Source organism: Osmerus mordax, chromosome 8 (genome assembly GCF_038355195.1).
Source record: "Osmerus mordax isolate fOsmMor3 chromosome 8, fOsmMor3.pri, whole genome shotgun sequence".
Classification (NCBI taxonomy): Eukaryota; Metazoa; Chordata; class Actinopteri; order Osmeriformes; family Osmeridae; genus Osmerus; species Osmerus mordax.
In genome coordinates, this window is record NC_090057.1 from 7911898 (window position 1) to 7936879 (window position 24982).

At 40.8% G+C, this 24982-nt stretch overlaps 4 protein-coding genes across 6 annotated transcripts; 3 read left to right on the forward strand and 1 right to left on the reverse strand.

Annotated features, from left to right (window-relative positions):
- The first annotated feature begins 2020 nt into the window (after positions 1–2020).
- Positions 2021–3245, forward strand: LOC136947588 (retinitis pigmentosa 1-like 1 protein). Its single transcript, XM_067241705.1, has 2 exons — positions 2021–2779; positions 3216–3245. Exons 1-2 carry the CDS (start codon positions 2021–2023, stop codon positions 3243–3245), a joined length of 789 nt encoding a protein of 262 aa, XP_067097806.1.
- A 51-nt stretch (positions 3246–3296) lies between these two features.
- LOC136947590 (pneumococcal serine-rich repeat protein-like) lies at positions 3297–5877 on the reverse strand. Its single transcript, XM_067241706.1, has 2 exons — positions 3346–5877; positions 3297–3314 (listed from the first exon to the last, which is right to left on the reverse strand). Exons 1-2 carry the CDS (start codon positions 5875–5877, stop codon positions 3297–3299), a joined length of 2550 nt encoding a protein of 849 aa, XP_067097807.1.
- Positions 5878–6020: 143 nt separating this feature from the next.
- LOC136947591 (uncharacterized) lies at positions 6021–7156 on the forward strand. Its single transcript, XM_067241707.1, has 2 exons — positions 6021–6110; positions 6200–7156. The coding sequence occupies exons 1-2, from the start codon at positions 6021–6023 to the stop codon at positions 7154–7156; spliced, it is 1047 nt and encodes a 348-aa protein (XP_067097808.1).
- Positions 7157–13132: 5976 nt separating this feature from the next.
- On the forward strand, positions 13133–21095 carry blk (BLK proto-oncogene, Src family tyrosine kinase). 3 transcript variants are annotated; one of them, XM_067241128.1, is made up of 14 exons: positions 13133–13232; positions 14181–14350; positions 14451–14547; positions 14742–14772; positions 14927–15023; positions 15295–15393; positions 15772–15875; positions 16153–16302; positions 16760–16912; positions 17208–17387; positions 17758–17834; positions 18687–18837; positions 20243–20374; positions 20548–21095. In XM_067241128.1, the coding sequence occupies exons 3-14, from the start codon at positions 14452–14454 to the stop codon at positions 20748–20750; spliced, it is 1473 nt and encodes a 490-aa protein (XP_067097229.1). In that variant the 5' UTR covers positions 13133–13232; positions 14181–14350; position 14451; the 3' UTR covers positions 20751–21095. The 3 variants fall into 3 exon arrangements, with proteins under 3 accessions (XP_067097229.1, XP_067097231.1, XP_067097230.1); XM_067241130.1 differs by having other exon boundaries at positions 14930–15023; XM_067241129.1 differs by having other exon boundaries at positions 13206–13232; positions 14237–14350.
- Positions 21096–24982: the final 3887 nt, after the last annotated feature.

Consider the following 24982-nt stretch of genomic DNA (forward strand, 5'->3'; position numbering starts at 1 on the left):
CAGTGCACTGTCAGCAAAGTCCAATGCTTCTGGTATATCACGGAAATCAAAAGCATCAAAAGCTTCAGAAGCATCTCCTGAAGAAAATGCTTATGTTTATGAAGAGAGGGCTACAAGTGCTTTGTCTGCCAAATCAAATGTCTCAGCAAGATCTGGGAAGTCTAAAGTGACCTCTGAAGCTCCAGCTGAAGAAAATGATAAGGCAGTGTCTGACACACCAGAAAACAAAAATGATGAAACTGAGGATCGGGCAACAAGCACATTGTCTGAAAAGTCAAATATTTCTGCAAGATCAAACAAACCCAAAGGCTCTGAAGTTCCTACTGAGAGGAATGTGGAGGGGGGCATGGAAGAAACCAGGAGAACCCCCAGTGTTATGTCTGTTAAATCAAATGTTTCTGCAAAATCTAAAATGTCTAAGAGGTCTGAAATTGTTGCTGAAAAGACCACTGATTCTGAGGACAGAGCAGCCAGTGTTATTTCTGCCAAGTCTAATTTATCTGCTAAATCTAAGAAATCTAAAAAGTCTGATGTCCCAGGGGTGGTAAACCATTCAAATGGAGAAGAGGAAGAGAGAGCCCATACGGAAATGTCGGTTACATCAAAGGGTTCTATATCTGCCAGATCCAAAGCATCAGATACATTAAAATGTGATCACTGTAATTCCCAATTGCAAGAGGCTTCAAGTCCAGGATCTTCCTCTAGACATATTTCAAACACGTCTGTGCACTTGGAGTCTGGGAAATCTAAACACAAAGAATCAATTTATTTGGAGGTAGATGGAAATAAAATAATAGATGATACCAACAGTGAAAATGGGAGTTCAGTGAAGACTAGTAAGTCCAGTAAAAAAACGGCATCAGAGAGCCCAAGACCACCAAAAGGAATCCCAAATAAGAGTAAACATCCCGTTATTCTCCTTGGTGGTTCCATGGCAGATAGCAAGACTAAGAACAAATCTCCACCAAATGGAGATTCTAAATCCAACATCTCTGAAAGAACATGCAATGAAGCTTTGGAAGTTATTGAATGTAACAAAAAATTAAGTGACAACAAAAGTGACATAAGTAGCAAATGCAGACACAGGAGAGACAGTGTCTCCTCATGGCACAAAACAGAGGATGACGTCTGTGACATAGTTCCATCTAACTTACCAAATGCCTCTCCAAATGAGGTTGTGAATGAATGGCTGAAGAAAATTCCTTCAGACAGTGCTATGTATGACATTGCGGACGAATTCAATGAAAACTGTGATGGACTAGAAACAGCACAATCAACACAGGAATTAACACCAACAGATAAAGCAAACAGGATTGAGGTAACTGAAACCCCTGCAGAGTGTGTAATGCAGATTGGAGAAGAACTTGAAGAGACAAAAAAGGTGCCTGATACTGACAGCCCAGTTGAGGCAGAATCACAAGATTCTCCTCCCAGCACAGGCTCCAAAGTTGCACCAAATACATTCCATTCCTCAGTGCAGGTTATGAAAGTATTACTAAGTCCCACCCTTGATCGATGTAACAGTTTACCAGAGGTTTCATCAACTTATGGACGTAAACTAAGTACTTCAGCCAGAGGTCTCCTTGATTGTCTTGCGAAATTACAATTAATAGACTTTGATCCCACTGACACAAACACCAAAGATGCAAGATACCGGAGGCTGATGAATATCCTCCAGTCTCTGTGGTTATGTGACCCCTCAGAGAATGAGAAGAAGATAAAGCAGACTGAAACACCCAATGATCTGCACTCTGTAGATGACGAATTCAACCCTAAATCCTCTTCTGGTGTGGATGTCAGTAGTGGCTCAACAGGCTCTGGCAAAAGCAGTGTTAACAGCGGTGTGCCACAGACACAAAATACACAGACCATTGTAGAGGGGAATGAATCATTGGCAAATCTACAAAAAGTTGATGAAGCAGAGGAGGAGAGCCCAGAATCTGCAGGTGTGCCATCTAACCAGGCAACTCCTGACATACCCTGTGGGATTCAGTTAACATCAGAGGAAGGGCAGAAAGGGATGGATGAGGATAAACAACAGGAAGATGATGTCCCAGCATCAGACGAGACTATCAGAAGTGATGCCAGCCCACGAGAGTTATTAGAAACACCTCCATCTTCAGATAAGAGCTCAAGGAACGACAGCAATACACCTAAACTACCTGAAGAAGCTGAAACAGACCATCAGGAGGACACAAGCTCTGGCACTCCACCTTCTATTGTAAAAGCACATTTAGCTAAAAAGGTCTCTCAGGATCCTGACCCTGTCTGGGTAGTGAATTTGCTAAACAAACTAGAAAAGCAGTTCATGACACATTATGTTGATGCTATGGCTGAGTTTAAGATTAGATGGAACTTGGACGATAATGAACAACTTGACACCATGATAAGTGAGTTGAAAGATGAGGTACAGAGAAGGATACAAACAAGTATGGACAAAGAGCTAAGGAAAATTCATGGCAGAGCTGGAAGACCAAGACCTCCTAAAGAGGTAATGTCTCGTGAATCAACGGCAAAAACTGAGCAGAGACGAAGGAGGCTGAAGGTCATGCGCGATCAGTCAATTGAAGCAGGAGTAGCACAAAGTGATGGTGATAACACTGCCACTGGAACATCTTTCAGTGACCAGCGAAGTGATGATGAATATTGCCCTTGTGACACATGTATCATGAAAAAAATGGCAGCTAGGCCTGCGGTTCTTGCTGAGGTCATGAGTACAGCTCCTGTTATGATGGATTTTGATTTGAGGAAAATTCTCCAAATGAAAAAGGAGGTGCCTGTATGTAAAGAAAACAAAACAGTATCCAGAAAAGAAACAAAAATGGCAGAAAAACTAGTTGAAAAAGTAATCCTTAAGGCGTTGAACACAGTGGAGTATGATGATGAGTTTAAGGAAGTTAGAGAAACAGAGGAGGACATGGTGGAAGGGAAGGAAGCAAAGAATGAATTAGAAGAAAGGGAAATAGCTGAAGCAATGACATTGAAAACAAATGTGGAAGAATGTGCAGAGGCAGTGATGGGTGAAGAGGAAGCAGTGGAAGATAAGAGTCCTGAAACAAGTACAGCTGAAGAAGAATTGTCTGTAGGCAAGACTGCTGAGACAGTGACAGATGAAGGTGAAGATAAGGCAATTGAAGAACATGCTGCCACAAAAGCTTCAGCTCAGAATGAATCAGTGGTTCATTCTGAAGCAACATCTGCTGTGGATAATACAGAGAAACATGAATCTGCAGAAGAAGAAATAGCAGAAGAAGCTACAGCTAATGAATCAGCTGAAGAAGAAACCGCAGAAGCAGCTACAGCTGAGGATGAATCTGCAGAAGAAGAAATAGCAGAAAAAGCTACAACTAATGATTCAGCTGAAGAAGAAACCGCAGAAGGAGCTACAGCTGAGGTTGAATCTGCAGAAGAAGAAACCGCAGAAGCAGCTACAGCTGAGGATGAATCTGCAAAAGAAGAAATAGCAGAAAAATCTACAACTAATGATTCAGCTGAAGAAGAAACCGCAGAAGGAGCTACAGCTGAGGTTGAATCTGCAGAAGAAGAAACCGCAGAAGCAGCTACAGCTGAGGATGAATCTGCAAAAGAAGAAACCGCAGAAGCAGCTACAGCTGAGGAGGAATCTGCAGAAGAAGAAACTACAGAAGGAGCTACAGCTGTGGATGAAACTGCCGATGAAACTGCGGAAGCAGTCACAGAAGATGAATCTGCAAACAAAGAAACTGCAGAAGCAGCCACAGCGGATGAATCTGCAGAAGAAGAAATAGCAGAAGAAGCTACAGCTGAGGATGAATCTGCAGAAGAAGAAACCGCAGAAGGAGCTACAGCTGAGGAGGAATCTGCAGAAGAAGAAACTACAGAAGGAGCTACAGCTGTGGATGAAACTGCCGATGAAACTGTGGAAGCAGTCACAGAAGATGAATCTGCAAACGAAGAAACTGCAGAAGCAGCCACAGCGGATGAATCTGCAGAAGAAGAAATGGCAGAAGCAGCTACAGCTGAGGATGAATCTGCAGAAGAAGAAACCGCAGAAGGAGCTACAGCTGAGGATGAATCTGCAGAAGAAGAAACCGCAGAAGCAGCTACAGCTGAGGATGAATCTGCAGAAGAAGAAACCACAGAAGCAGCTACAGCTGAGGAGGAATCTGCAGAAGAAGAAACTACAGAAGGAGCTACAGCTGTGAATGAAAATGCAGATGAAACTGCGGAAGAAGTCACAGAAGATGAATCTGCAAACGAAGAAACTGCAGAAGCAGCCACAGCGGATGAATCTGCAGAAGAAGAAACCGCAGAAGCAGCTACAGCTGAGGAGGAATCTGCAGAAGAAGAAACTACAGAAGGAGCTACAGCTGTGGATGAAAATGCTGATGAAACTGCGGAAGCAGTCACAGAAGATGAATCTGCAAACGAAGAAACTGCAGAAGCAGCCACAGCGGATAAATCTGCAGAAGAAGAAACTGCAGAAGCAGCCACAGCGGATGAATCTGCAGAAGAAGAAATGGCAGAAGCAGCTACAGCTGAGGATGAATCTGCAGAAGAAGAAACTGCAGAAGGAGCTACAGCTGAGGATGAATCTGCAGAAGAAGAAACCGCAGAAGCAGCTACAGCTGAGGATGAATCTGCAGAAGAAGAAACCGCAGAAGCAGCTACAGCTGAGGAGGAATCTGCAGAAGAAGAAACTACAGAAGGAGCTACATCTGTGGATGAAAATGCCGATGAAACTGCGGAAGCAGTCACAGAAGATGAATCTGCAAACGAAGAAACTGCAGAAGCAGCCACAGCGGATGAATCTGCAGAAGAAGAAATGGCAGAAGTAGCTACAGCTGAGGATGAATCTGCAGAAGAAGAAACTGCAGAAGGAGCTACAGCTGAGGATGAATCTGCAGAAGAAGAAACCGCAGAAGCAGCTACAGCTGAGGATGAATCTGCAGAAGAAGAAACCGCAGAAGCAGCTACAGCTGAGGAGGAATCTGCCGATGAAACTGCGGAAGCAGTCACAGAAGATGAATCTGCAAACGAAGAAACTGCAGAAGCAGCAACAGCGGATGAATCTGCAGAAGAAGAAATAGCAGAAGAAGCTACAACTAATGAATCAGCTGAAGAAGAAACCGCAGAAGGAGCTACAGCTGAGGATGAATCTGCTGAAGAAGAAACTGCAGCAGCAGCTACAGCTGAGGATGAATCTGCAGAAGAAGAAACTACAGAAGGAGCTACAGCTGTGGATGAAACTGTCGATGAAACCGCGGAAGCAGTCACAGAGGATGAATCTGCAAAAGAAGAAACTGCAGAAGCAGCTACAGCGAATAAATCTGCAGAAGAAGAAATAGCAGAAGAAGCTACAACTAATGAATCAGCTGAAGAAGAAACCGCAGAAGCAGCTAAAGCTGAGGATGAATCTGCAGAAGAAGAAACTGCAGAAGTAGCTAAAGCTAATGAATCAGCTGAAGAAGAAACCAAAGAAGGAGTAACAGCTGGAGATGAATCTACAGAAGAAGCTGCAGAAGCAGCTACAGCTGAGGATGAATCAGCAGAAGAAGAAAATGCAGAAGGAGCTACAGCTGATGAATCTGCAGTGGAAGAAACTGGTGAAGTGACTACAGCTGATGAAGCAGTAGAAGAAGAAACGGGTGAGGCTGCTTCAGCTGAAGATGAATCTTTAGAAGAAACTGGTGCTGAAGCTTCTACAGTGGAAGGTGAAACTGCAGAAGACGAAACTGCAGAAGCAACAGTGCAGGCCGAGGAAACAACTGACAATAAGGAAGAGACAGATGAAAAGACAGATGCAAATACAGATGACGATGAATTAGAAGGTGACACAGCAGGAGAAGAGGAGGAAGAAACAGCTGAAAATGAAGAAAATGATGACGATAAAGACATTGCAGAACGTGAGACTGGAAAAGAAGAGTCAGCTGTACCCGAAACGACAGGAGATGAATCTGAAGGAGCTCAAACAGCAGGAGAGGAGGGGGGAGAGACAGACAGTGTAATAGAAGAATCTGCAGTAGAACATACTACAGAAAATGAGTCTGCAGAAGTGGAAAGTGCAGGGGAAGATTCAGCTCAAGTTGATGATACAGGAGAAGAGTCTGCTGAAAGAGACAAAGTTGAAAGTGAAGTAATAGGTCATAGCGCGGCTGAGAAGAATTATGTTGGAGCCGCAAAACACAAAACATTTTGTAAGGTCAGAGACCTGATTCAGGATCTTCAAGAGGATTCTCCGCTAGAATCGAATGTCGAGGGAACTGAAGGTCATGATGAGGTATCAGAACTGAAAGCAGACGATGAGGCAGAGGAAGGAGAAACATCAGATAATAATGAAGAACGGGAGGTAGAGGAGGAAGATGACCTAGAGGAAGAAGGTGGTGACAAGAACACAGAGAATAAGGTCACTGTAATCCAAGTTATAGATATTACTGAGGCATCTGAAAAAGATGAAGAAACCGATACAGCCAACGAAGAAAACCACATCGGGAATCAAGGGACATCTGCAGATGGGGAGGATGAGGCAGAAGATGATGAATCTGAGCCAGAAGAAAAACTAGATGATGTAGAACAAGACACTGTGACTCCCAATGAGGATAGGTCCGATGTGAGCATGCCAGTTGAGGAAACAGCAGTGACCTCATATGATGCCTTGATGAAATTGAGCGTAGACTCTGAAGATGGGGCCTATGCAGATGTTGAAGATTCAGAAACAGAAGTACACAATTCAGAGGAAACGATGGACTTTGAGACAGAGCGTGTTGACACCCACAAAGAGGAGAACAAGAAAGAGGATGAGAAGGAACTTGATGATGAAGCCAGTGAGAAGATGGAGGTTTTGGAGGAGGAGAATAGTATGGGTTCAGAGGAGGATGATGAAGAGACCAAAGAGGAACAAGAAAATCAGGAATCTGAGACTCCAGTTGAAGAATTGCAGAAGGAGTCTGAGGCAGTTGATGAGACTGCACAGGAAAAGGATGAGACTGCACAGGATGAATCAAATGATGACATTCATACAACAAGCAAATCACAGACTGAAGATGATGATGAGGGTGATGAGTCACGCAAAATGAGCCTATCCACTCAGCCTACTAAATCTTCAGTGGAATCTCAACCCGGATCCCTAGAAGAGGTCCTTGATCAGGAAACAGATCTTCGGAAAACGGCCAAGTGAATGTAGACAATGGGGATGCAGAGTCAACCAGTGAGATTTTAGCGAAGCAACTCGTCTCCCTGAAGAAAAGATCCCCAACCAGATCTGTTCAGTCAAGAAAGCCAAAGGGAAGTGACATAGAATAACACAATTTAGATTTTTAACTTGATGCTTAGCAGAATGTTTTGTAAAATACCATATAAGCACTTTATAATAGTACTACTACTACGACTGTGAGGGCACACATACACAGGAACTGTAAGTAGAAAAGTTATGTTAAAAGGGAATATTGGAAAAAATACTTGAAAATATGCAAACTAACATTAAGGAGAATTTATTTTACAACACAGAAAACTACAGTATTTTCTCCTGATGGCATATTGCCACTTATGTTGTTTGTTTTATAAGATGAGTCAGTATTAGTGCAATTATTTATCACTGTATTGAGTAGAATTGTTAAGGTTTATATTCTACTCAGCTGTAAGCCTTAGTCCTAAGGAGTTTACAAGTAAGGAACTACAAACGAATGGAGCACACTGTGTTTCAATAGTCAAGTACTGTATGTTAATGAAAAGTATCACAATCATACACTATACAGAAACGTAATAATGTGGTATGTATTATATGTATTTTTGGCAACATGCTTTGCTGCTGTCAATAACTATCCTCAGGTAGCTGGAGCTATACATTACAAATGGTTGAATATACAATATGAAAGATAAATAATTTAATTGTCTAATTTGTGGAGTTGACTTTGAATTAGATTGCATTATGGTCACATGTCTGTGAGATTATCTATTTTTATAGAAATAAATGCACTGAATATGACAGCCAGCTGACACATTGACAATACCTATATTGGTATTGAGTTTGAAAACCCCTGAATTCTCTGTCACTTTGTTTTTCCAATACCGGTATGTACATTTGCAAGTGAAACATTATAATACTTATAGTAAAAAAAAGTATTTCAGGAGTATCAAAGCACCTTCATTGTGAATTACACCTCAGTCTCATAAGGTGTCAACCCTTGAAACGCACACATTGGGCCCCTTCCCCAAATGGAAAGTATATATGCCTTAGAAGCTTCTTGATTTACATCAGTGTAAGCTATAATACTAACATTTCCATTTGCTTATGTAACTATTAACCCTAAATCTGTACAGCCTAGTTGTTCCTATGGAAATGAAAAGCAATTGCCGCAAAACTGTGCAATGTACCGTGTAGCTAAGGGGGCATCACACACCAACTGAAAGATTCCAAGTGTACTATTCTTTAGATTAATTTAACATGTTGAATCAGCTGTGCTCTGTCCACTGGAAAAATATAACCATTCAATGTGGAACAGATGTTTATGATGATGTGGCTACAGCAAATCAACAATTGCTGAATGTATGTATATAATTTATGATGAAATAAAATTTTAAAAGTCCTTGAAATGTTATTTGTGAAATATATTTACTATACAAAACATAATGTAATAGGCCTTGTATATATGATCACAATAATGTGAGAACAAAATGTTCCATATAATGACATCAATGCCAACAAGACATGTGGGCTATATTGAAGGTGGAAGTCTATTACTAGCATGTCTTGACATTTGAATTCATCTCAAGTCCTCAATGGTAGGTAACATCCTAAGCAGGGATGGACAGAATTGTTTTGCCATTTTACGATGACAGTTTTTAAGGACTGGCAGCAGGTTGGTTTATTGAAAGATGTGGACAAGTATCGTCCCCAACACTAGCTGCGAGGACAATGACACAATAGATGGCTTGTTTTAATCAATGAGAACAAATACATAGAATCAAGAACTAATAAAATGTTACTTGAAACAATAGACCAATTAGGGCTGTGAATATCGGCACTGAATAGATTAAGATTCAGGTTTAGTGGGTGTCATCAACTTCATCTCACACACTATGTTACAATGAATTGGTGGATGGATATTTATGAAGCTGTCCGTTGAGCTTTAATTTACTCATATAGGGAGCCAAAGCCACAGGCAGTGTGCCCCATTGGACTAAGCTGATGGATGTGTCTCTTTCTGAACGGTCCCATTGGCTCTTCCTGTGGGTACGTGACATAAATAATTGGTGTCACTCTGATCGAACGCTACACTATGAGGTGGAGCTGACAGAACACAGGCCAGTGGTCTGCCATTAACACATATACTTCCTCAAAAACCCATGTAAGTTGGAGAAAAACTTTAATATAGTTTCTGTCCCACAGGCTCAATAGAGAAACATTAGGTGTCAAAAACTATAAGTGTCAGTCATGTGAAAACAAGTTTAATTGGTGTTTTCCACAGACTGATAAATGGCTAGCTTCCGACATGTAACCCTGTTCTGAGCTCCACACCATTAAAAGGTCATCCTCAGGACGTCACCTTCCATAATCTAATCAAGCTTCCTCCATAAATCATTTTTTAAATATTTATTTAGCGAGGAAGAGGAAGATTATGTATTGTTCCATTCCTGTTAAATTATATTCTAATGTGTATGGGAATTAATTATACTGTAAGTCTGTGTTTCAAAGAGTCTGGATCTCAAATACATTTCTTACAGCAAGTAATGACATCAATGTGTTGAGAAAATAAAAGTACCTAATGATTTGTGTTTAGACCAGTTTGCAACACATGTAACATAATATGTATTTATCCATATAGTGGGCTGATAAGCAGAGATTGGTTTGAGGAAGCACCTGCTTGCAGGCAGGCAGGCTATTTCCATACTAAACTCTGGGAGGCTGTTGTTTCTCAGGAAGATCCGAGGGGCTTTCCCCTCTCCCTCGGTCCTGTTTACCTCGTTCTGTCACTCAGTGATCCAGATGCACAGACCTGTTACCATCCTCCCTCGCACGGCGATGCCTCTGTCCAGGTGTTTCTAACCAGCAGGTGCTTCAGCCTTTGACTGGGACAACACTGAGATTATTATTTAGCCAGTACATGACGTGATAAAACTAAATATTATGTTAGGTTAATGATATACTGATAGAGAGCTTTCCTAAAACTTGGGGGGATTACTCCCTCTGACAATACTGTCTATTTCGTATAATAATCATTTACAAGGAAAATTTGTATTTTATTCTCCATGTAGGCAAAAAATGATTAAACAAAATCACAATGTCTAGTGCATAGAAAAATTCCCTCACTGTACAGTATTAAAATTAATCAAACATGATTTCCTGTCAAGTCGCTAAAAGCTATGATCTTGATAATCACTTGGCTCACAGCCAGCACTGAGACTGTGAACCTGCCGCAATTGCCGCCTCCACCCATAAAGGAAGAACGATGTGTGAAGCTATCCCAGACCTCAAGGCAGAGGGGCAGCAGGACAGCTTCTGGAGCGGCATTGTGGGGAACCGATTGTTCCCCTGTTTATTGACCATCACCTTGTGTCTTTGAGAGGACAAACGCAGGAGGGAGGCCTTCTCCCCTCTACACGTGTGAGAGAGGACAGCGATGGTTCCCACACGCAGAGGAAGTGAAAAGAGGCCTCCTGGTGTGGAGGTGGGGGGGGGAGGGAAATTAAAGTAGGAAGAGAGGAGAAAGATTGTGTGTGTAACGTTAGTAAAGTCTGCTGCCCTGGGTAATTCCCTTCATGGCATCATGTTGTCTAGGCAGGCATTGATGGATAAAAGTCCAGATGACCTTGTGGCAGCTAAATACAACACAGGACAATTATCCCCACAGCATGACTATTACAAACAAATGAATACACTGTATCTAAACCTCTGATCCCTTGCTGACTTGACATGCATGCAACCCCTAACACCTGCCACCCCCCCCCGCCCCCTCCACCCCCTACCCTTCCCACACACAGCAGCCTCCTGGCTTTTGGTACACAGGTGACTGTGCCTATGCTAGTGAAGGAGCTCAAAGCTCAAAGCTCAGCCTCTTTCCCACCGTTGTTCAGGTTATCCTGTGGGGCTGCTGCCGACCCTCGGCAGGCAGGATGCAGCGTCTGGGGACCCCAGACAGAGACACACTCAGTATCCGCAAGCCCTGGGAAAGAAAAAAGGAAAAAAACAAGGACTGATGGAAAACCTGAGCAAGGAAGCATGGAGTTATGAACCAGGACACAAACCTTGTCATGCACCTGCAGCCTGCAATGTGTAAACTCTGGAGGTTGTGGGGTTCAGGCACAGTTATAGTGTAGTCCCCACTCACAAACAGCACAGGTGGTCTTCACAAAATCTGTGAAGTGCTGCCCAGATAGCAATACCCCCCATGTTCAGCGTTGTATAAAACCACATAGGAAACAAACACTTCCGGTGTCACAAGAATGATAGTTCCCTTCTTGTTGTCCTCAGCATACTCCTGAAAGATGTGTTCCTTATAATGTCACTCTGATACTTTTACAGTGTGAGAGCCTGAATACAAAAGGGGGAGGGATTAAATGGGTAACAGAATTATTGAAGGACATATTGTTTTTGTGTTTATTGTTTCTGTTCCTGTGGAACCCATGAAATCCCTCAACAATGCGACCTGCAGTGAGAACGCGGAAAAACTCAAGTCAAGGATGTGAAGTAAAAAAGTAAAACATTGTTTAATTTTGATGAAGTGTTTAAGCACTTATCAACTAGCATTTCCTTTTTTGTTGCCAGTGACACCTTGCACATTGTCTCTTTTGTCCACATTGACAATTCAAATACTGATGTGTGTGTAGGACATAGAGTGTACATTTGTCCCTGTTATGTGTAAGTATGAGCGCACACTAGGGTGTAGTTGTTGGGGAAGGTGCCTGTAAATCAGCAGTGATAAACCATAGTTCATAAGTGTACTCTCCTGCCCTCTTGTGTGGATGTATGGGTAATGGCTAGTTTTTTGGTCCTTAAGTTGGAAACCTACATGATCAAACCAGCATGGTACAGCTCTTCCTTAAACACATAAAGACTATAGCATATTGCTATAATAATATCATAATAATAAACATTTATATAATATGAAAATGTAATCTACACATACAGTGGTTCAATTATTTGTCGATTCATACATTAATTTGTTTTAGGGATACAGGCAGACATCAGCTTGGTTATTTAGCTCAATATTTATAATTGACTTAATTACATACATTTGATCAAAGTTATGATTTCAAACTGTAACAATAACCTTCTACTCAGGATATCAAGGGCATTACTAGGCTGAAACTATTCCTGAGAAATACTGTTTAGTCCACCTTGTGGTTAAAACAAGTACTACCTCTGATTGAAAATGGGTGTATTTTACACTGTACAAGTTGTACAGTGTAAAGGAAGAGTAAGAGGCTCAGAGTACACCCATAAAGGATGTGATAAACCACACAGTAGCTCAAACACCCAGGGACTGAGACTGCAACGTCATGGAAACCATACACACACACACACACACACCATCACATACAGGGAAACATCTGTGGTATCTATACAGACAAATACACACATGCATTTTTCTAAAAATTTGCATTTTACTACAAACATTTGAGACGTTTGTAAAGCAGACCAGAGTGACACTGTGAAACATGGCCAAAACAGGAAATGCATGACTGTGTGCTAGCACATAGCTTCTTGATGTACAGTATAGTGAACTGAAAATACCTCCAGGACAGATACAATGAAAGTATGTGTTTTTGGGGGGGTTATTCAACACAGTGTAATAAAGATAAAATAAAAATCTTGTTTTTGTGAGACATTGGTCAAACAAAATGTATGATATATAAATGTTTTTATTTCAGTCTCGGGTTGTGTGTGTTAAAGTACACTTTGGATATGTGTGTCTGGGTAGGTGTGCGGCAATGATGGACCCCATATTTCAGATTGAGGCAGGAGTTGCAGTTTTGACATTGTGGGTATTGAAGCAGAGGAAAGGGTGGAGGCGGTCAGACTAAATAAACACTGCCACTACTGACTACTTATCTATTCCAACTAATGTGGTCCCTCAGGCAAGCCACTGGACATATGCTCTGTGAGTGCGTGTGTAAATGTGAGTTGTGTGTGTGTTTCAGTGTGTGAGTGAGAGAGCAAGAGTGAGGGAGATAGAGAAAAGCTTTGAATGAGGAAACTGCAGACACTTTATTCTGGATTACATTTGATGACAGAAGTCAAAGCCAAGTTCAAGGTATCTATCCACGCTTATAGTGCACTCTCTTAACATGCTACATACAAATACTATAATCTGTTTAACCATTTTCATAATTGTAATTTTATTTATGCTTTGTAAGAGTGGCATTTACAAGTATTAAACATGTGCATTCTCCATTATTCAGCCTACACGTTAGTGGCTGCCTAATTGATTCAAAGGTATTCGTAGCAATGTGAATATGTATCAAGATGACAAATGTATCAAGATGACAAATATGACCTATCTCTGGGCCATTACGTTTTCTTCCTAATATCTGTAACAATTTCCTCTGACGTTACGGACTGAGCTTTCCAAGAAACCTAGCCACTAGTTCTTCAAAATAGGACTCAGCAATAGAATAAAAACAATTAAATTGAATCGTTTATAGTGTGCTAATGTCAAGTAGTATTGTAATTTTGTAATAGTATTTTAAAAAGCCAGAGGTGATGTCCAGTCCTGTAGGTCTTTTTGTGAGGAGAGGTAGAATTAAGGAGGGATATAACATGAGGGTGGGGGGTGTGGAGGTTGGTCATTGGTCACGCTGTAGACTCACTCAAACTAACAGGCTCAAAGCTTCCAGCTATGTGGATTTGCTGGGTTATCTAAGGGGAAATTCTGTCTCAAGGGAGCATAAGAGCCGCTACAAGTTTCAGGGAAAAGGGTAGATCTATGGATCTCAGATCGTACCATTTCCTACATGAAAGCAGATATGGAACTCGATAGGGGATGTGTGTAGATGGCTTGGCAAAAGTAAACCCTCGGCTTGTTTTTGATGGTCAAAAAGTTATTTTTGTTGGTCAAAACGTTATTTTTGTTGGTCTTTTCTATTCCTGCCAATGCCTATACACTCTAACATGATTACAACGTACGCATTTGCATGTTAATACAGATTCTGAGAGACAGAATACATTTCCACAACAATTTGGTTTATGTTTTCTGTCACAGATTCCTGTCGAGGTGACGTATGCACGTTGCATGTGATTGATACAGTAGTATCTCAGTTCATTTACAGCACAGGGCATGATCTCACTGAGGCCTATGTGGAACTGCCCAGCTCCTCATAGTTGGCAAAGTGGAGACTGACATCTGTATTTCCAGTGTCAGATAGAGCGCAGGTAAGAGCACACAACCACTATTTACACATCACCACAGAGAAATGTTTCGTGTGTAAATGTGCTGACATCCTCCGTATGTGCATGTGCCCACCCCTGTTAGGATGGGTTGCGCGTGTAGTGGTGAGACAAAGGGGACAGAAAACAGATATGAGACAGGGAAAAACAACGGTCAATCATCTCACTCTTCTAAAAATACGGTGAGTTGCTTAGCCTGTGTGGGAAAAACAAACCAGCCCAATGAAGATCAAGGGAGTAATGGTGCAGAGTTAGTGGGATACCAAAACATCAAACAAATCTTCAGTGCTGGCTTTGTAGAAATGTTTGGTCTGGAGACATTTTATTGTGATGTTTATAATGTTCTAATGTATATATAATATGTTTTGGCTTTCAGGGATCCAATGGAAAACCCAGCTCAAATAATGGTACAAAAAAAATCAAGTTGAATGTACACTACTGCATGAGATTAACAAAAGGAGAAATATATTTAGTACATATACAGGGGAACCGTACTGTCCAGTGTTTGTCTTTATAGTTATAGTTCTAATGAGAATGCATTGTTTTTTCTTTCATCCTCAGTAGAAGAAAACATTGTCATTGCTCAGCATGACTTCAAACCAACCAATGACAGCGATCTCCCATTCAAAAAGGGAGATAGGCTTAAGGTCCTGCAAGAGTAAGTAGACTGATGTCATGCTATTGGTCAGGTATACTGTATTTCAGGTGTTGCGTAAGTTAGAAAATTCATTTTCTGGTGGTTGAGTCCAAATGTGTCAGACGGCCCTGTAATATATATCGCTATTGATACTATATGTAACCTATTTGTCTATGCACTGCTCCATGGTACATTAAGTTCTGATTTGCAATCAAAGTTGTTCAGTCCTAGTTTATTTTCATTGTAGTACCACAGCACAAAACTGATTTGTCTGTGTTCTTTTTCCTTGAAGAAATGGTGAGTGGTGGCTTGCGAGATCCCTCTTGACTAGAGAGGAGGGCTACATCCCATGCACATATGTAGCACACGCTGACACTCTGGAGGTGGAAAAGTAAGTCTGAATACAACAAGTGCTGTGCACAGTTACAACAACAACATGACTGGTCAGTTACTCGACTAATTGAAAATATATTTCTTCAAATGACGCCATGTAAATAGTTCTAAAACATTATAATGTTTGCAATGTATCCAAACAATACCTATTGACCCTAGGATTGGGGAGATGGTTTTAACTGATGTAATCATATTTATCCATATCTTATTTAGCAGTTACTTTTATCAAGGCAAAGCACGAATCCTGTATTTTGTAATTATAGCAGATAATAAAAGGTTTAAAATTCACCATTTAGTTCCTTATCCTGAAAAGTCAAAATACCTGCTCATTAGTCAAAACGATAAACTGGTAATTAATAGCTTGTCTTTCTTACAGATGGTTTTTCAAAAACTTAAGCAGGAGGGAGACCGAGCGCCTGCTCTTGGCTCCAGGAAACAAAGCTGGATCTTTTTTAGTCAGAGAGAGTGAGACGTCTAAAGGCGAGTAGCCACCTGACAAATCCACAGAGTATGTATGTACCTACACAGTATGTATCAACATGTGGTAATAAGACTCCATTCAGTACATTACTCCATTCAGTGTACTTCTTTTAATTTCCCATTTAGTTTGATAGCTAAGTAATCCAACATCTCAGCCTTTGAGACAACAGTGTAAATAAGTGCAAACTTAAACCAGTCCAGTCCCTTTACAGATCTGAGATCAAGTGAATCAAATAATGCTTCCTGTATTCGAACATTCACTCTTCCTTTTCCCCAGGGGCTTTCTCCTTGTCCATCAGAGATGCTGGGCCTGAACAAGGCGACATGGTCAAGCACTATAAGATACGTTCGATGGACAATGGTGGCTTCTATATCTCCCCTTCCACCACTTTCCCCACACTGCAGGAGCTGGTGAACTACTACAGGCGTAAGTAAGATGGATATATATTAACAGTGTGGTGAAAATGGATCAACCGCCCTTCTTCCCTTTTCAGTTAAAGCCTTTTCTGTTGTTGTAGTGAGCTATCAGACGTATATCACACATCTCAGTGGAAATCATTCTAGATATAGATGAGATTAAATGTGAAGCAGACTTTTTAACGCCCACCCCCTACTGAGCATTTCCTGTGTTACTGGAGCGGTGATCTTTCCACTCTGTGGCCTAACCACCCGATAAGCAAGACTTTCAATGCTCACTCACTCTCTCCCTATCTCTCTCTGTGGAATGTATAAATGGCAGGTCTTCAAAATAAATTAAACTAAATGTAAATATTTATTTTATAAAAGCTTTTGATTAGATGAACGCCACTATTTGGCCCATGTAGGCTGGTATTTCACCCGTTACTACCATTTGGCACTCACTGAATGACTGTTTCTGGGTACAGGTATAACGGATGGGTTGTGCCAGCGGTTGAACAGCCCCTGCAAGCCCAAGGCCCTTCAGACACCATGGGCACAAGATGAGTGGGAGATACCCCGCGAGACACTGAAGATGTTGACGAAACTGGGAGCCGGGCAGTTTGGAGAAGTGTGGATGGGTAAACCACTTCAGTCAATCACTTTGTGGATAATCCATCAGGGTTTGAAACTGTGAAGCTCAGAGTTATGTATGATGTAAAGAAATTACATTTTATGATACATTTCTACTTTATGTTGCACAAACAAAGAAATTATGAACTGCAGTACATATGTTCTTGAGCACAGAAGAAACCCAGGCCTCCTATTTACTATCTTCTTATAGTAGCTTATACATATACTACAGACTGGTATTCAACAACATCTTTTCATTTGTATTCATTCAACATTGTAGAATCTAGTAATATCTTTTTTCAGGATACTATAAGGACACTCAGAAGGTGGCCATTAAGACGCTGAAGGAGGGCACCATGGAGCCGGAAGCCTTTCTCCAGGAGGCCAACCTGATGAAGAAGCTGCAGCACGACAGGCTGGTGCGCCTGCACGCCGTGGTTACCATGGAGCCCATCCTCATCGTCACCGAGTTCATGATCAACGGTGAGGGAGGGGAGGGAGGGAGGACAAATGAGAGGAAGGCGAGGGAGAACGAATTAAAGGCAGGTGAGGGAGAGAGGAATTGAAGCAGGGAGAAGAGTAATGGAGGAAGGGAGAGCTATGGAGGAGGGCAGCCATGATTCTAGAGAGGAAGATAGAGAAGCAATAGAGAACAAGAAAGCAAGAGAGAGATAGAGGGGAGAGAGATAGAAAGTATAAGAAAAAGAGAGAGCGGTCTATGAGGAGAGGGCCAGCAGATACAGAGGCAGAGAACCAAGGTCAATGTAAATATTTGTAAATGTCACCCCCCCACCCCTGTTGCTATCTGTTTCCACTCTGACTAGTCTGCATGCTTCTTCTCTCTTATCTACAGGAAGTCTATTGGACTTTCTGAAAACAGATGAGGGGAAGAAACTGAAGATGACAAAGCTGATAGACATGTCGGCACAGGTGAGAAGCCAGACTTCAGGGAAAACCGAGTGTAAGATGTAAGTTACGGTGTGCATGACTTGTACATGCACACCGTAACTCAATAAGTTACCGTGTGGTTGATCAACATCATTGGCAAACTTATTCAAATTCCATGCTGTAATTTAATATGATCATCACAAAGGCAACATTCTTTACACACAGGCAGTTTACATCTGGCATTCCCTGAGGGAAGTGAGCCGTGAGAGATATCCACATATTTTCTTGTCTATCTCAACATAGTTCATAAAAAGAATTCTGCATTCATCGCTTGTTGATTTCTCGGACATTTGCATGCAACACCCATTGAAATGGGTGTTTTCACACCCAGTCTTGTTACTGTGAATGAGGTCTTTTTATCAGGGTGCTTTGAAAATGCTGCACTTTTCTAGTATATTTCACACATACTGACAACAGTGCATTCGGAAAATGTCAGCTTTAGCAATGAGGATTCTGCGGGGTCCTTGTGTACTTCTAAGCCTCAAGGGCCTGCATCGATTATTAACTTCCGGACAGGAAGTGATGCCCCCCCTTCTCCACTCCACAGACAACCAAATTATGCTTCCTGAAAGTAGGGCATCCTGTTGAACTTCTGTTGTGTACCCACAGTGTCAACCTGACATTACTTAAGTTGTCATAAAAAAGTGTTTTTATTATGCTTTACTTGCCTGTGGTAGACCAATATGAGGAAAGCATTGTCTTAGGTAGGACAAACCCTTTAGACCACATTATGAGAATAAAGTTATAGAAATGTACAAATATTTCCTTTCCTTCTTTTATTTTAGATTAATTTACAAGATTACAAACATCTTACTCTGTCCTTCTCTGTGACAGATAGCTGAAGGCATGGCCTACATTGAGAAGAAGAATTACATACACAGAGACCTGCGTTCTGCCAACATCCTGGTCAACGAGACTCTGCACTGCAAGATAGCCGACTTTGGCCTGGCCAGGATCATAGAGACTGAATACATTGCACAGGAAGGTATGGTACCACAGCTCAATTGACCAAGATCGATTATATTTTTGTATGTTTTGTCTTTAGAGTCGCTTAAGTACAGTCGTGGCCATAAGTTTTGGCAATGACAAATGTTGTGTTTTGCAAAGTTTGCTGGTTCAGTATTTGAGGACAATGTTTTCACGTTTCTATAGAATACTGCAATACAATAAGGCACATTTCATATTTTTTAAAGCTTTTTTGGGGCGAACATTTTCAATATATGCAAATAGTCCCCTCTTTTGCAGCAGTCAATCTGCTCTTAAAATCCAATCAGAATGATAGAGTGATTTCACCTGTCTAGAACTAGTTCACACTTTCCCTTGTGCAGTACATCTATATGGGGAAATCTCACTTTTACTGTGGTTACAATGTATGGTGAATTACAGAGTTTAGTAGCCTACTGTTGCAGGTCTAGCAATATACATGATAACATTTGTTGTATAATACACAAAACCACCAACATGCAAAACACCAACTTTTCTCATGTGATTTTCACAGAAGACTATATGCAATAGGAGAACTCTTTATCTGAATAGGAAGAGATCATTCTTCAAGTCTTATCAGCATTCTGCAACTGCAACTATTAACCACTTTTTTTCTACTGAACTTTTATCTATGGACTAAAGCAAACAAATATCTTAGTTAAGGACCCTTTCTGGTCTATAATTTACACAGACCTGAAACCTATTTTGATCAGAAAAGCATGGCTCTGTTTTGGGGACTAACCTTGACACCCTAAAGGAAGAGGAAATGACACTTTCCAAGCTTCTGGCTATTATAGACAACATCTCCCCCCCCCCCCCCCCCCCCCCCCTCCACAACATGGTTGTGATGAAGCGGAGCACTTTTAGAGCATGACTGATCACACACCAATGTCACAAGGAGTGTTATCGGAAGTCCTTTTTGCCGGCAGCCATTAGACTTCATAATGCCTCAATGTGAGCCATAACACTGACTACTGTTGGAACACCACTCAATCACCTTCATTCAGGGCATTCTTATTTCCTGTATGTAATAATACTGCATTGTTTGAACTGCTCTGTTTGAACTGTTTAGTAGTTTTGTACTATCTCTACTTGGCACACGTCTCCATTTATGGCTTTTGTATTTATTTGCATATCAACACTCATCTGCACAGTTTACTAGTGCATGCTGTTCACTGTTTCACTGTCAGCAGTATTACCTGCATCACCTGTGTGTCACATATTTTTAATATTTTTATATATTGTTTTGTAAATAGTTTTGTCCATAGAGTACATTATGTCTATTACCCCTGTTTGTCACCTGTGTTGAATTGTTTAGTACACATGTGCTTTACCCCATGATTTAATCCTGTGTTTTACCCCATATATAGCCCAATGTATTTCTGTTCTATTTCTCCTTTGCTCAGGTGCCAAGTTCCCCATTAAATGGACAGCTCCAGAGGCTATCAACTTTGGAACCTTCACCATAAAATCTGATATCTGGTCTTTTGGCATCCTCCTCACAGAGATCGTCACGTATGGAAGGATTCCCTATCCAGGTGAAATCAACAGTGCCCTGCTCGCATATAACACACAGTAACATAGACTGCAAAAACAGTAACATAAACTATTAATACTACTAGTAAACCTTGTGTTTCCCCTGTGTCCTCTTGTATTCTGAGATTTGTAGGAACAACAATAATGTACGCTTGACCCACACCTCTGCTTTTAGGTATGACTAACCCTGAGGTGATCAGAAACTTGGACAAACAGTACAGGATGCCTTGCCCTGACAGCTGTCCTGCGGAGCTCTATGACCTCATGATGATCTGCTGGAAGGAGAAACCAGAAAATAGGCCTACATTCGAGCACCTGCAGAACACCCTAAATGACTTCTTTGTTGCCACTGAGGGCCAGTACGAGATGCAGCCATAAAGAAATGAACTAAAGAACCGCAACAGTTAGGGGGAGTGGAGTGGAGGAGTGGAGCCTCTTATTGAGTTTAGTCATTGGACTATGTCAAGAATATGCTTCAAAGTATAATGAGGATTGGATGCCTGGCTGACTGCTGTATGTTTTTTCACAAACCCAGAAGTTAACGGGCTGACAGTGAGATCTACTCTAAATGGCTGTATGGACATAAAAACATAATTCTGAGACAACAAGCTGTAATTCCTCACAGACTGAGACTTCACAAAGAACGGCACTTTTTGCTTGAATACTTTTAATCAGCTGCCCTAAAGCTTTTTATAAATAAAGATGTTTATTGTTTTTAACTTACACATCTTTATGTGGATGTTTTAGAGAAACAAGAGGTTAAGTTGTGGTTCATTGCTAACAATGGTCCACACCTGCTTGAACAGACATCAAATACTTGTACTGCAACTGTCCTGATCAAAGTTAGGTAGCAAAATGTTGTTTTACGTACTGGTTAAATATAGCGGAATATACATTCAGAAGGAATAACAAAAATAATAATTATTAAAGAAATACTGCATAATCTTGGAAATATGGAAGAAAATATCAAACTATTGAAAAAGCTTTTCTATAACGTGAATTTAAATGTTTTACAAGCTAACAATATTGATTACTCACAAAGAGAGATGAGTACGCCGAAATTTACAGTAATTTGAAACCATGAACCAGGAAACCACAGTCATCCTGTCATTATATACACAACTCAGAAGCGGTTGTGAAAGCATAATAACGCCAACTGCTATACAGAGTACCAAACAAGACAACACAAAATAGAAGACTTAGGCAGCAACAGTAACTTAACAGACCATAAACTCATTCAGTTACATTCATTTGGACAATAAACTGTTCTATAATTTCCTAAATAGAGATATTACTAGATGCCTCCCCCCCAAATAATACCCAAAAGGCGAGTCCATCCATACATCCATTCTACATACTATTTAATATGCCTGAAAAATATGTAGTATGTCCCAATACATACAACATCAAATGCAGAATGTCCTACTGCATCTGGTCACATTTTGAAGTATGGAAGCTAGAATGCTTCTTGGCTATTGTGACCCACAATCCTCAGTGTAGCCGAAGATACATCATATTATATCACAGGGCATCCCTCAGAGATATGACTATGAAACATCCCCACCCCAACCTAGGGCAGAACCTACAGCTTCCTGTACAGACAGGAAAGGGAAGTGTGAATCAGCATTCCCCTTCATACTCCCTCACAGTGAGGGAGTACCTGCTGGTCATGCTAAGTGTTCTGAAAATGTAAACAGGGAAGTTACTTCCATATCCATTTAAGCAAATGGGATGTTGGCAAAACTGTGCTATAACAGGGTTCCTTTGTTTAGACAGTGGAGTCATTGGTGTTCCGTAGCTACTGACAGAGAGATAAAGACATAAAGAGTGGCAGAGAAAGAAGGAGAGAGAGGTAGAGACAGGGAGAGAGCAAGAAGGAAAGAATGAAGTTAAGACATAACAAATTGTAAAAGCCCGACCCTGCTAATGGATCGTTTGCATTCCACCATCCCATTCTTCAACAACATCATTTTGTTTGTCCAATTTATTACAGACAAACAGCAACTTTGGGCCACAGTACCACTAGGATTAATTGAGGCTAGGAGATGTGAAGATGAGGTGCTTCATCACATTCCTGCCAGTTACTGGATATATAGAGGAATCAGAAGGTTTGTTTTTGACAAATTGTTGCGAGCATATGCCAGTGCCCTGATTCTGCGTGTCAGTGATTTATGCTCTGGGGGGCGCTTATTCTAATGCATCATCAAAAATTGCTCATCGGCAAAGGTACAGGAGAAATCCGAGCCTATTAGGAAGATTACAAGCGGGCTGAGCAAAGGACTTATAAAATATATGTCCACATTATAAATTGAAAGGACCCTGAACACTTTAAACAACAGCAAAGTTTTATTATTCATTTATCTAAAAGGAAAACATCTTAGTTTCAGATTTACTTAAAAAGACATATTGCCCAGACCTATGACTTTTCATCTAGTCATCCTGCAGAGGTCAGTGTTACATCACAGCAGTGTGAACAAACATGTCAGTTTCATGATGAAAACACATGCTGTGACTTTCAAAAGATTGTTGCTGAGTTAAAAGTAGGAAAACTTACACAGATTGATAGTAGTTTGAAAGCAAGAGATATTTGACTTATTAACTAGTGGTAAAACAATTAACAAGATGGCTGGTTCAGATATCTGAAATAGCATATCCCAGTGCCGTAGTTTAAATGAAGGCAGTATGATGAATAGCTATTTTGAATACCCTAGACTATTTCAAAAACATCTTGCTAGGATAATATTAACTAGCATGTACAACTTGTGACCTTCTCATGTCAGAGCAAACTCACAACCTCTTTGCATTTTAGCTTTGTGTAGCCGACTCCTTTGTGGGATCTTTTTATATGGAGATGGCAGGTTGTTACCCAGTTCAATACGTGGTTGGCTTTCTATGCTCAAATGCCCAATTACTAATCCTCTTACAATATCCTTCAGTCATGTTAGCACTGTAATTAAATGAAGAGTGAGAGCAGATGATTGGAGTCTCAGTCTTACCCTACACACTGATCTCATTTTGCATTTAGAATACAATCCATTAAAGTGACAGCCTGTCTCTCCATACCTATATAGATTTCAGTCTGCTTTTTCAAACCACATGACATAATCTCTTTGCTTACATTTTGAAAGGCTGCAAGATTAACTTTATTTGGGGAATTTGGAATCTCAGTGACACCATCTGACATTTTGCCAGAAAATATTTTACAGCATTAGATCTTCATTGAAAATGAATAAAACTGGTAAGAATAACACAACTAAAAAAACTGCAACAGAGCATGTACGAACAGGGCTACGAGAGGTAATTTATGAATATATCTTCATCTGTCATTTCCTTGATAACTTTTCCCTATCTCCTCTGAAAAAACCCTAAGAGGGGGTTAAATGCAACAGCCACATGGAGGAGTCTCTTTCTTTGAAGTCTGCCCCTGGGAATTTCCATTAAAAAAAACTGTGTGCATGTGTATTTGCATTTTCTCATGGACACTCACGCACACATTCACACACAGACACACACATGAACACACACATGCACAACACAATGTTCACCTAGGAATAATAATGGTATTGTAGAAATCTCACACCCAGATTGATGGTCCATCTCTGGATAAAGGAGCGTGTCATTTTCTCCCTGCTTGGATGCACCCCCACTGGCACTCCAGATGAAAATGAGAACATCAGAGCAGATCTAGATAAATGGCCTTGGATCCGTGATCTCCCTGTTCCCTGTGGTTCCATAGACGTAATGTTTCTCATAAACATGTTTTTCACCCCCCCAAAGCTTTAATAATGCCGAATTAATGGGTGTCATCAATAAAGTCTGAGTTTAGCAACATAGATTTGGAGGCACTCAGAAGTATGATAAAAGATGTCAACATTATCTACGAGAGCTTCAAGGTATTTGAATCTTATACAGATCATCCAAGCAATGAGGAGGATTGAGTTCAGGTTAGAAAACACAACAGAAGTGTGTTACTGTAAGAGCTGTTGGGGATGAAGTTTACATGTATTCATTTAGCAGATGCTTTTATCCAAAGCGACTTCCAAGAGAGAGCTTTACAAAAGTGCATAGGTCAATGATCATAAACAACAAAAACATTGTGGGTAGCCACAACATGAAGCATACCTTGTGAAAAGCAAATAAGTGCCAATGGGAAAAAACATAAGAGCATTTACATTTAGTCATTTAGCAGACACTCTTATCCAGAGTGACTTACAGTAAGTACAGGGACATTCTCCTCGAGGCAAGTAGGGTGAAGTGCCTTGCCCAAGGACACAACGTCATTTTGCACGGCAGGGAATCGAACCAACCAACCTTCTGATTAATAGCCCGATTCCCTAACCACTGAATAAGAGCGTCTGCTCAATGACTAGATGTAATGTAAATGTTATAATTCACAGCGAGTACAAGAAGTTAAATCAGTTACAACTAACCAACAGTTCAATGCTTTACATGTACTGTAGTCTTGGTTGTGGCAACAAGGATGTGTCTAAATGTCTCCTAGAAAGTATGCTGGCAAGCTATTTAGGCTTAGTGGCATGAAACAGGGATCCGAACAAGTTAACATAAACACACTTGCTAAAGTGCCAGAAATTGATTTTACTGAAGTTCGC

What these genes read in the sequence shown, in the direction of transcription:
- LOC136947588 (XM_067241705.1), top strand. Translation starts at nt 2,021, where the DNA reads ATGGATGAGGATAAACAACAGGAAGATGATGTCCCAGCATCAGACGAG. An exon ending in AAATGAAAAAGGAGGTGCCT is followed by an intron (nt 2,780 to 3,215) that starts GTATGTAAAGAA and finishes TGGATAATACAG; the next exon opens with AGAAACATGAATCTGCAGAA.
- LOC136947590 (XM_067241706.1), bottom strand. Translation starts at nt 5,877, where the DNA reads ATGTCTTTATCGTCATCATTTTCTTCATTTTCAGCTGTTTCTTCCTCC.
- LOC136947591 (XM_067241707.1), top strand. Translation starts at nt 6,021, where the DNA reads ATGAGTCTGCAGAAGTGGAAAGTGCAGGGGAAGATTCAGCTCAAGTTG. An exon ending in TGAAAGAGACAAAGTTGAAA is followed by an intron (nt 6,111 to 6,199) that starts GTGAAGTAATAG and finishes GACCTGATTCAG; the next exon opens with GATCTTCAAGAGGATTCTCC.
- blk (XM_067241128.1), top strand. Translation starts at nt 14,452, where the DNA reads ATGGGTTGCGCGTGTAGTGGTGAGACAAAGGGGACAGAAAACAGATAT. An exon ending in GACACTCTGGAGGTGGAAAA is followed by an intron (nt 15,394 to 15,771) that starts GTAAGTCTGAAT and finishes TCTTTCTTACAG; the next exon opens with ATGGTTTTTCAAAAACTTAA. An exon ending in TGGAAGGATTCCCTATCCAG is followed by an intron (nt 20,375 to 20,547) that starts GTGAAATCAACA and finishes CTCTGCTTTTAG; the next exon opens with GTATGACTAACCCTGAGGTG.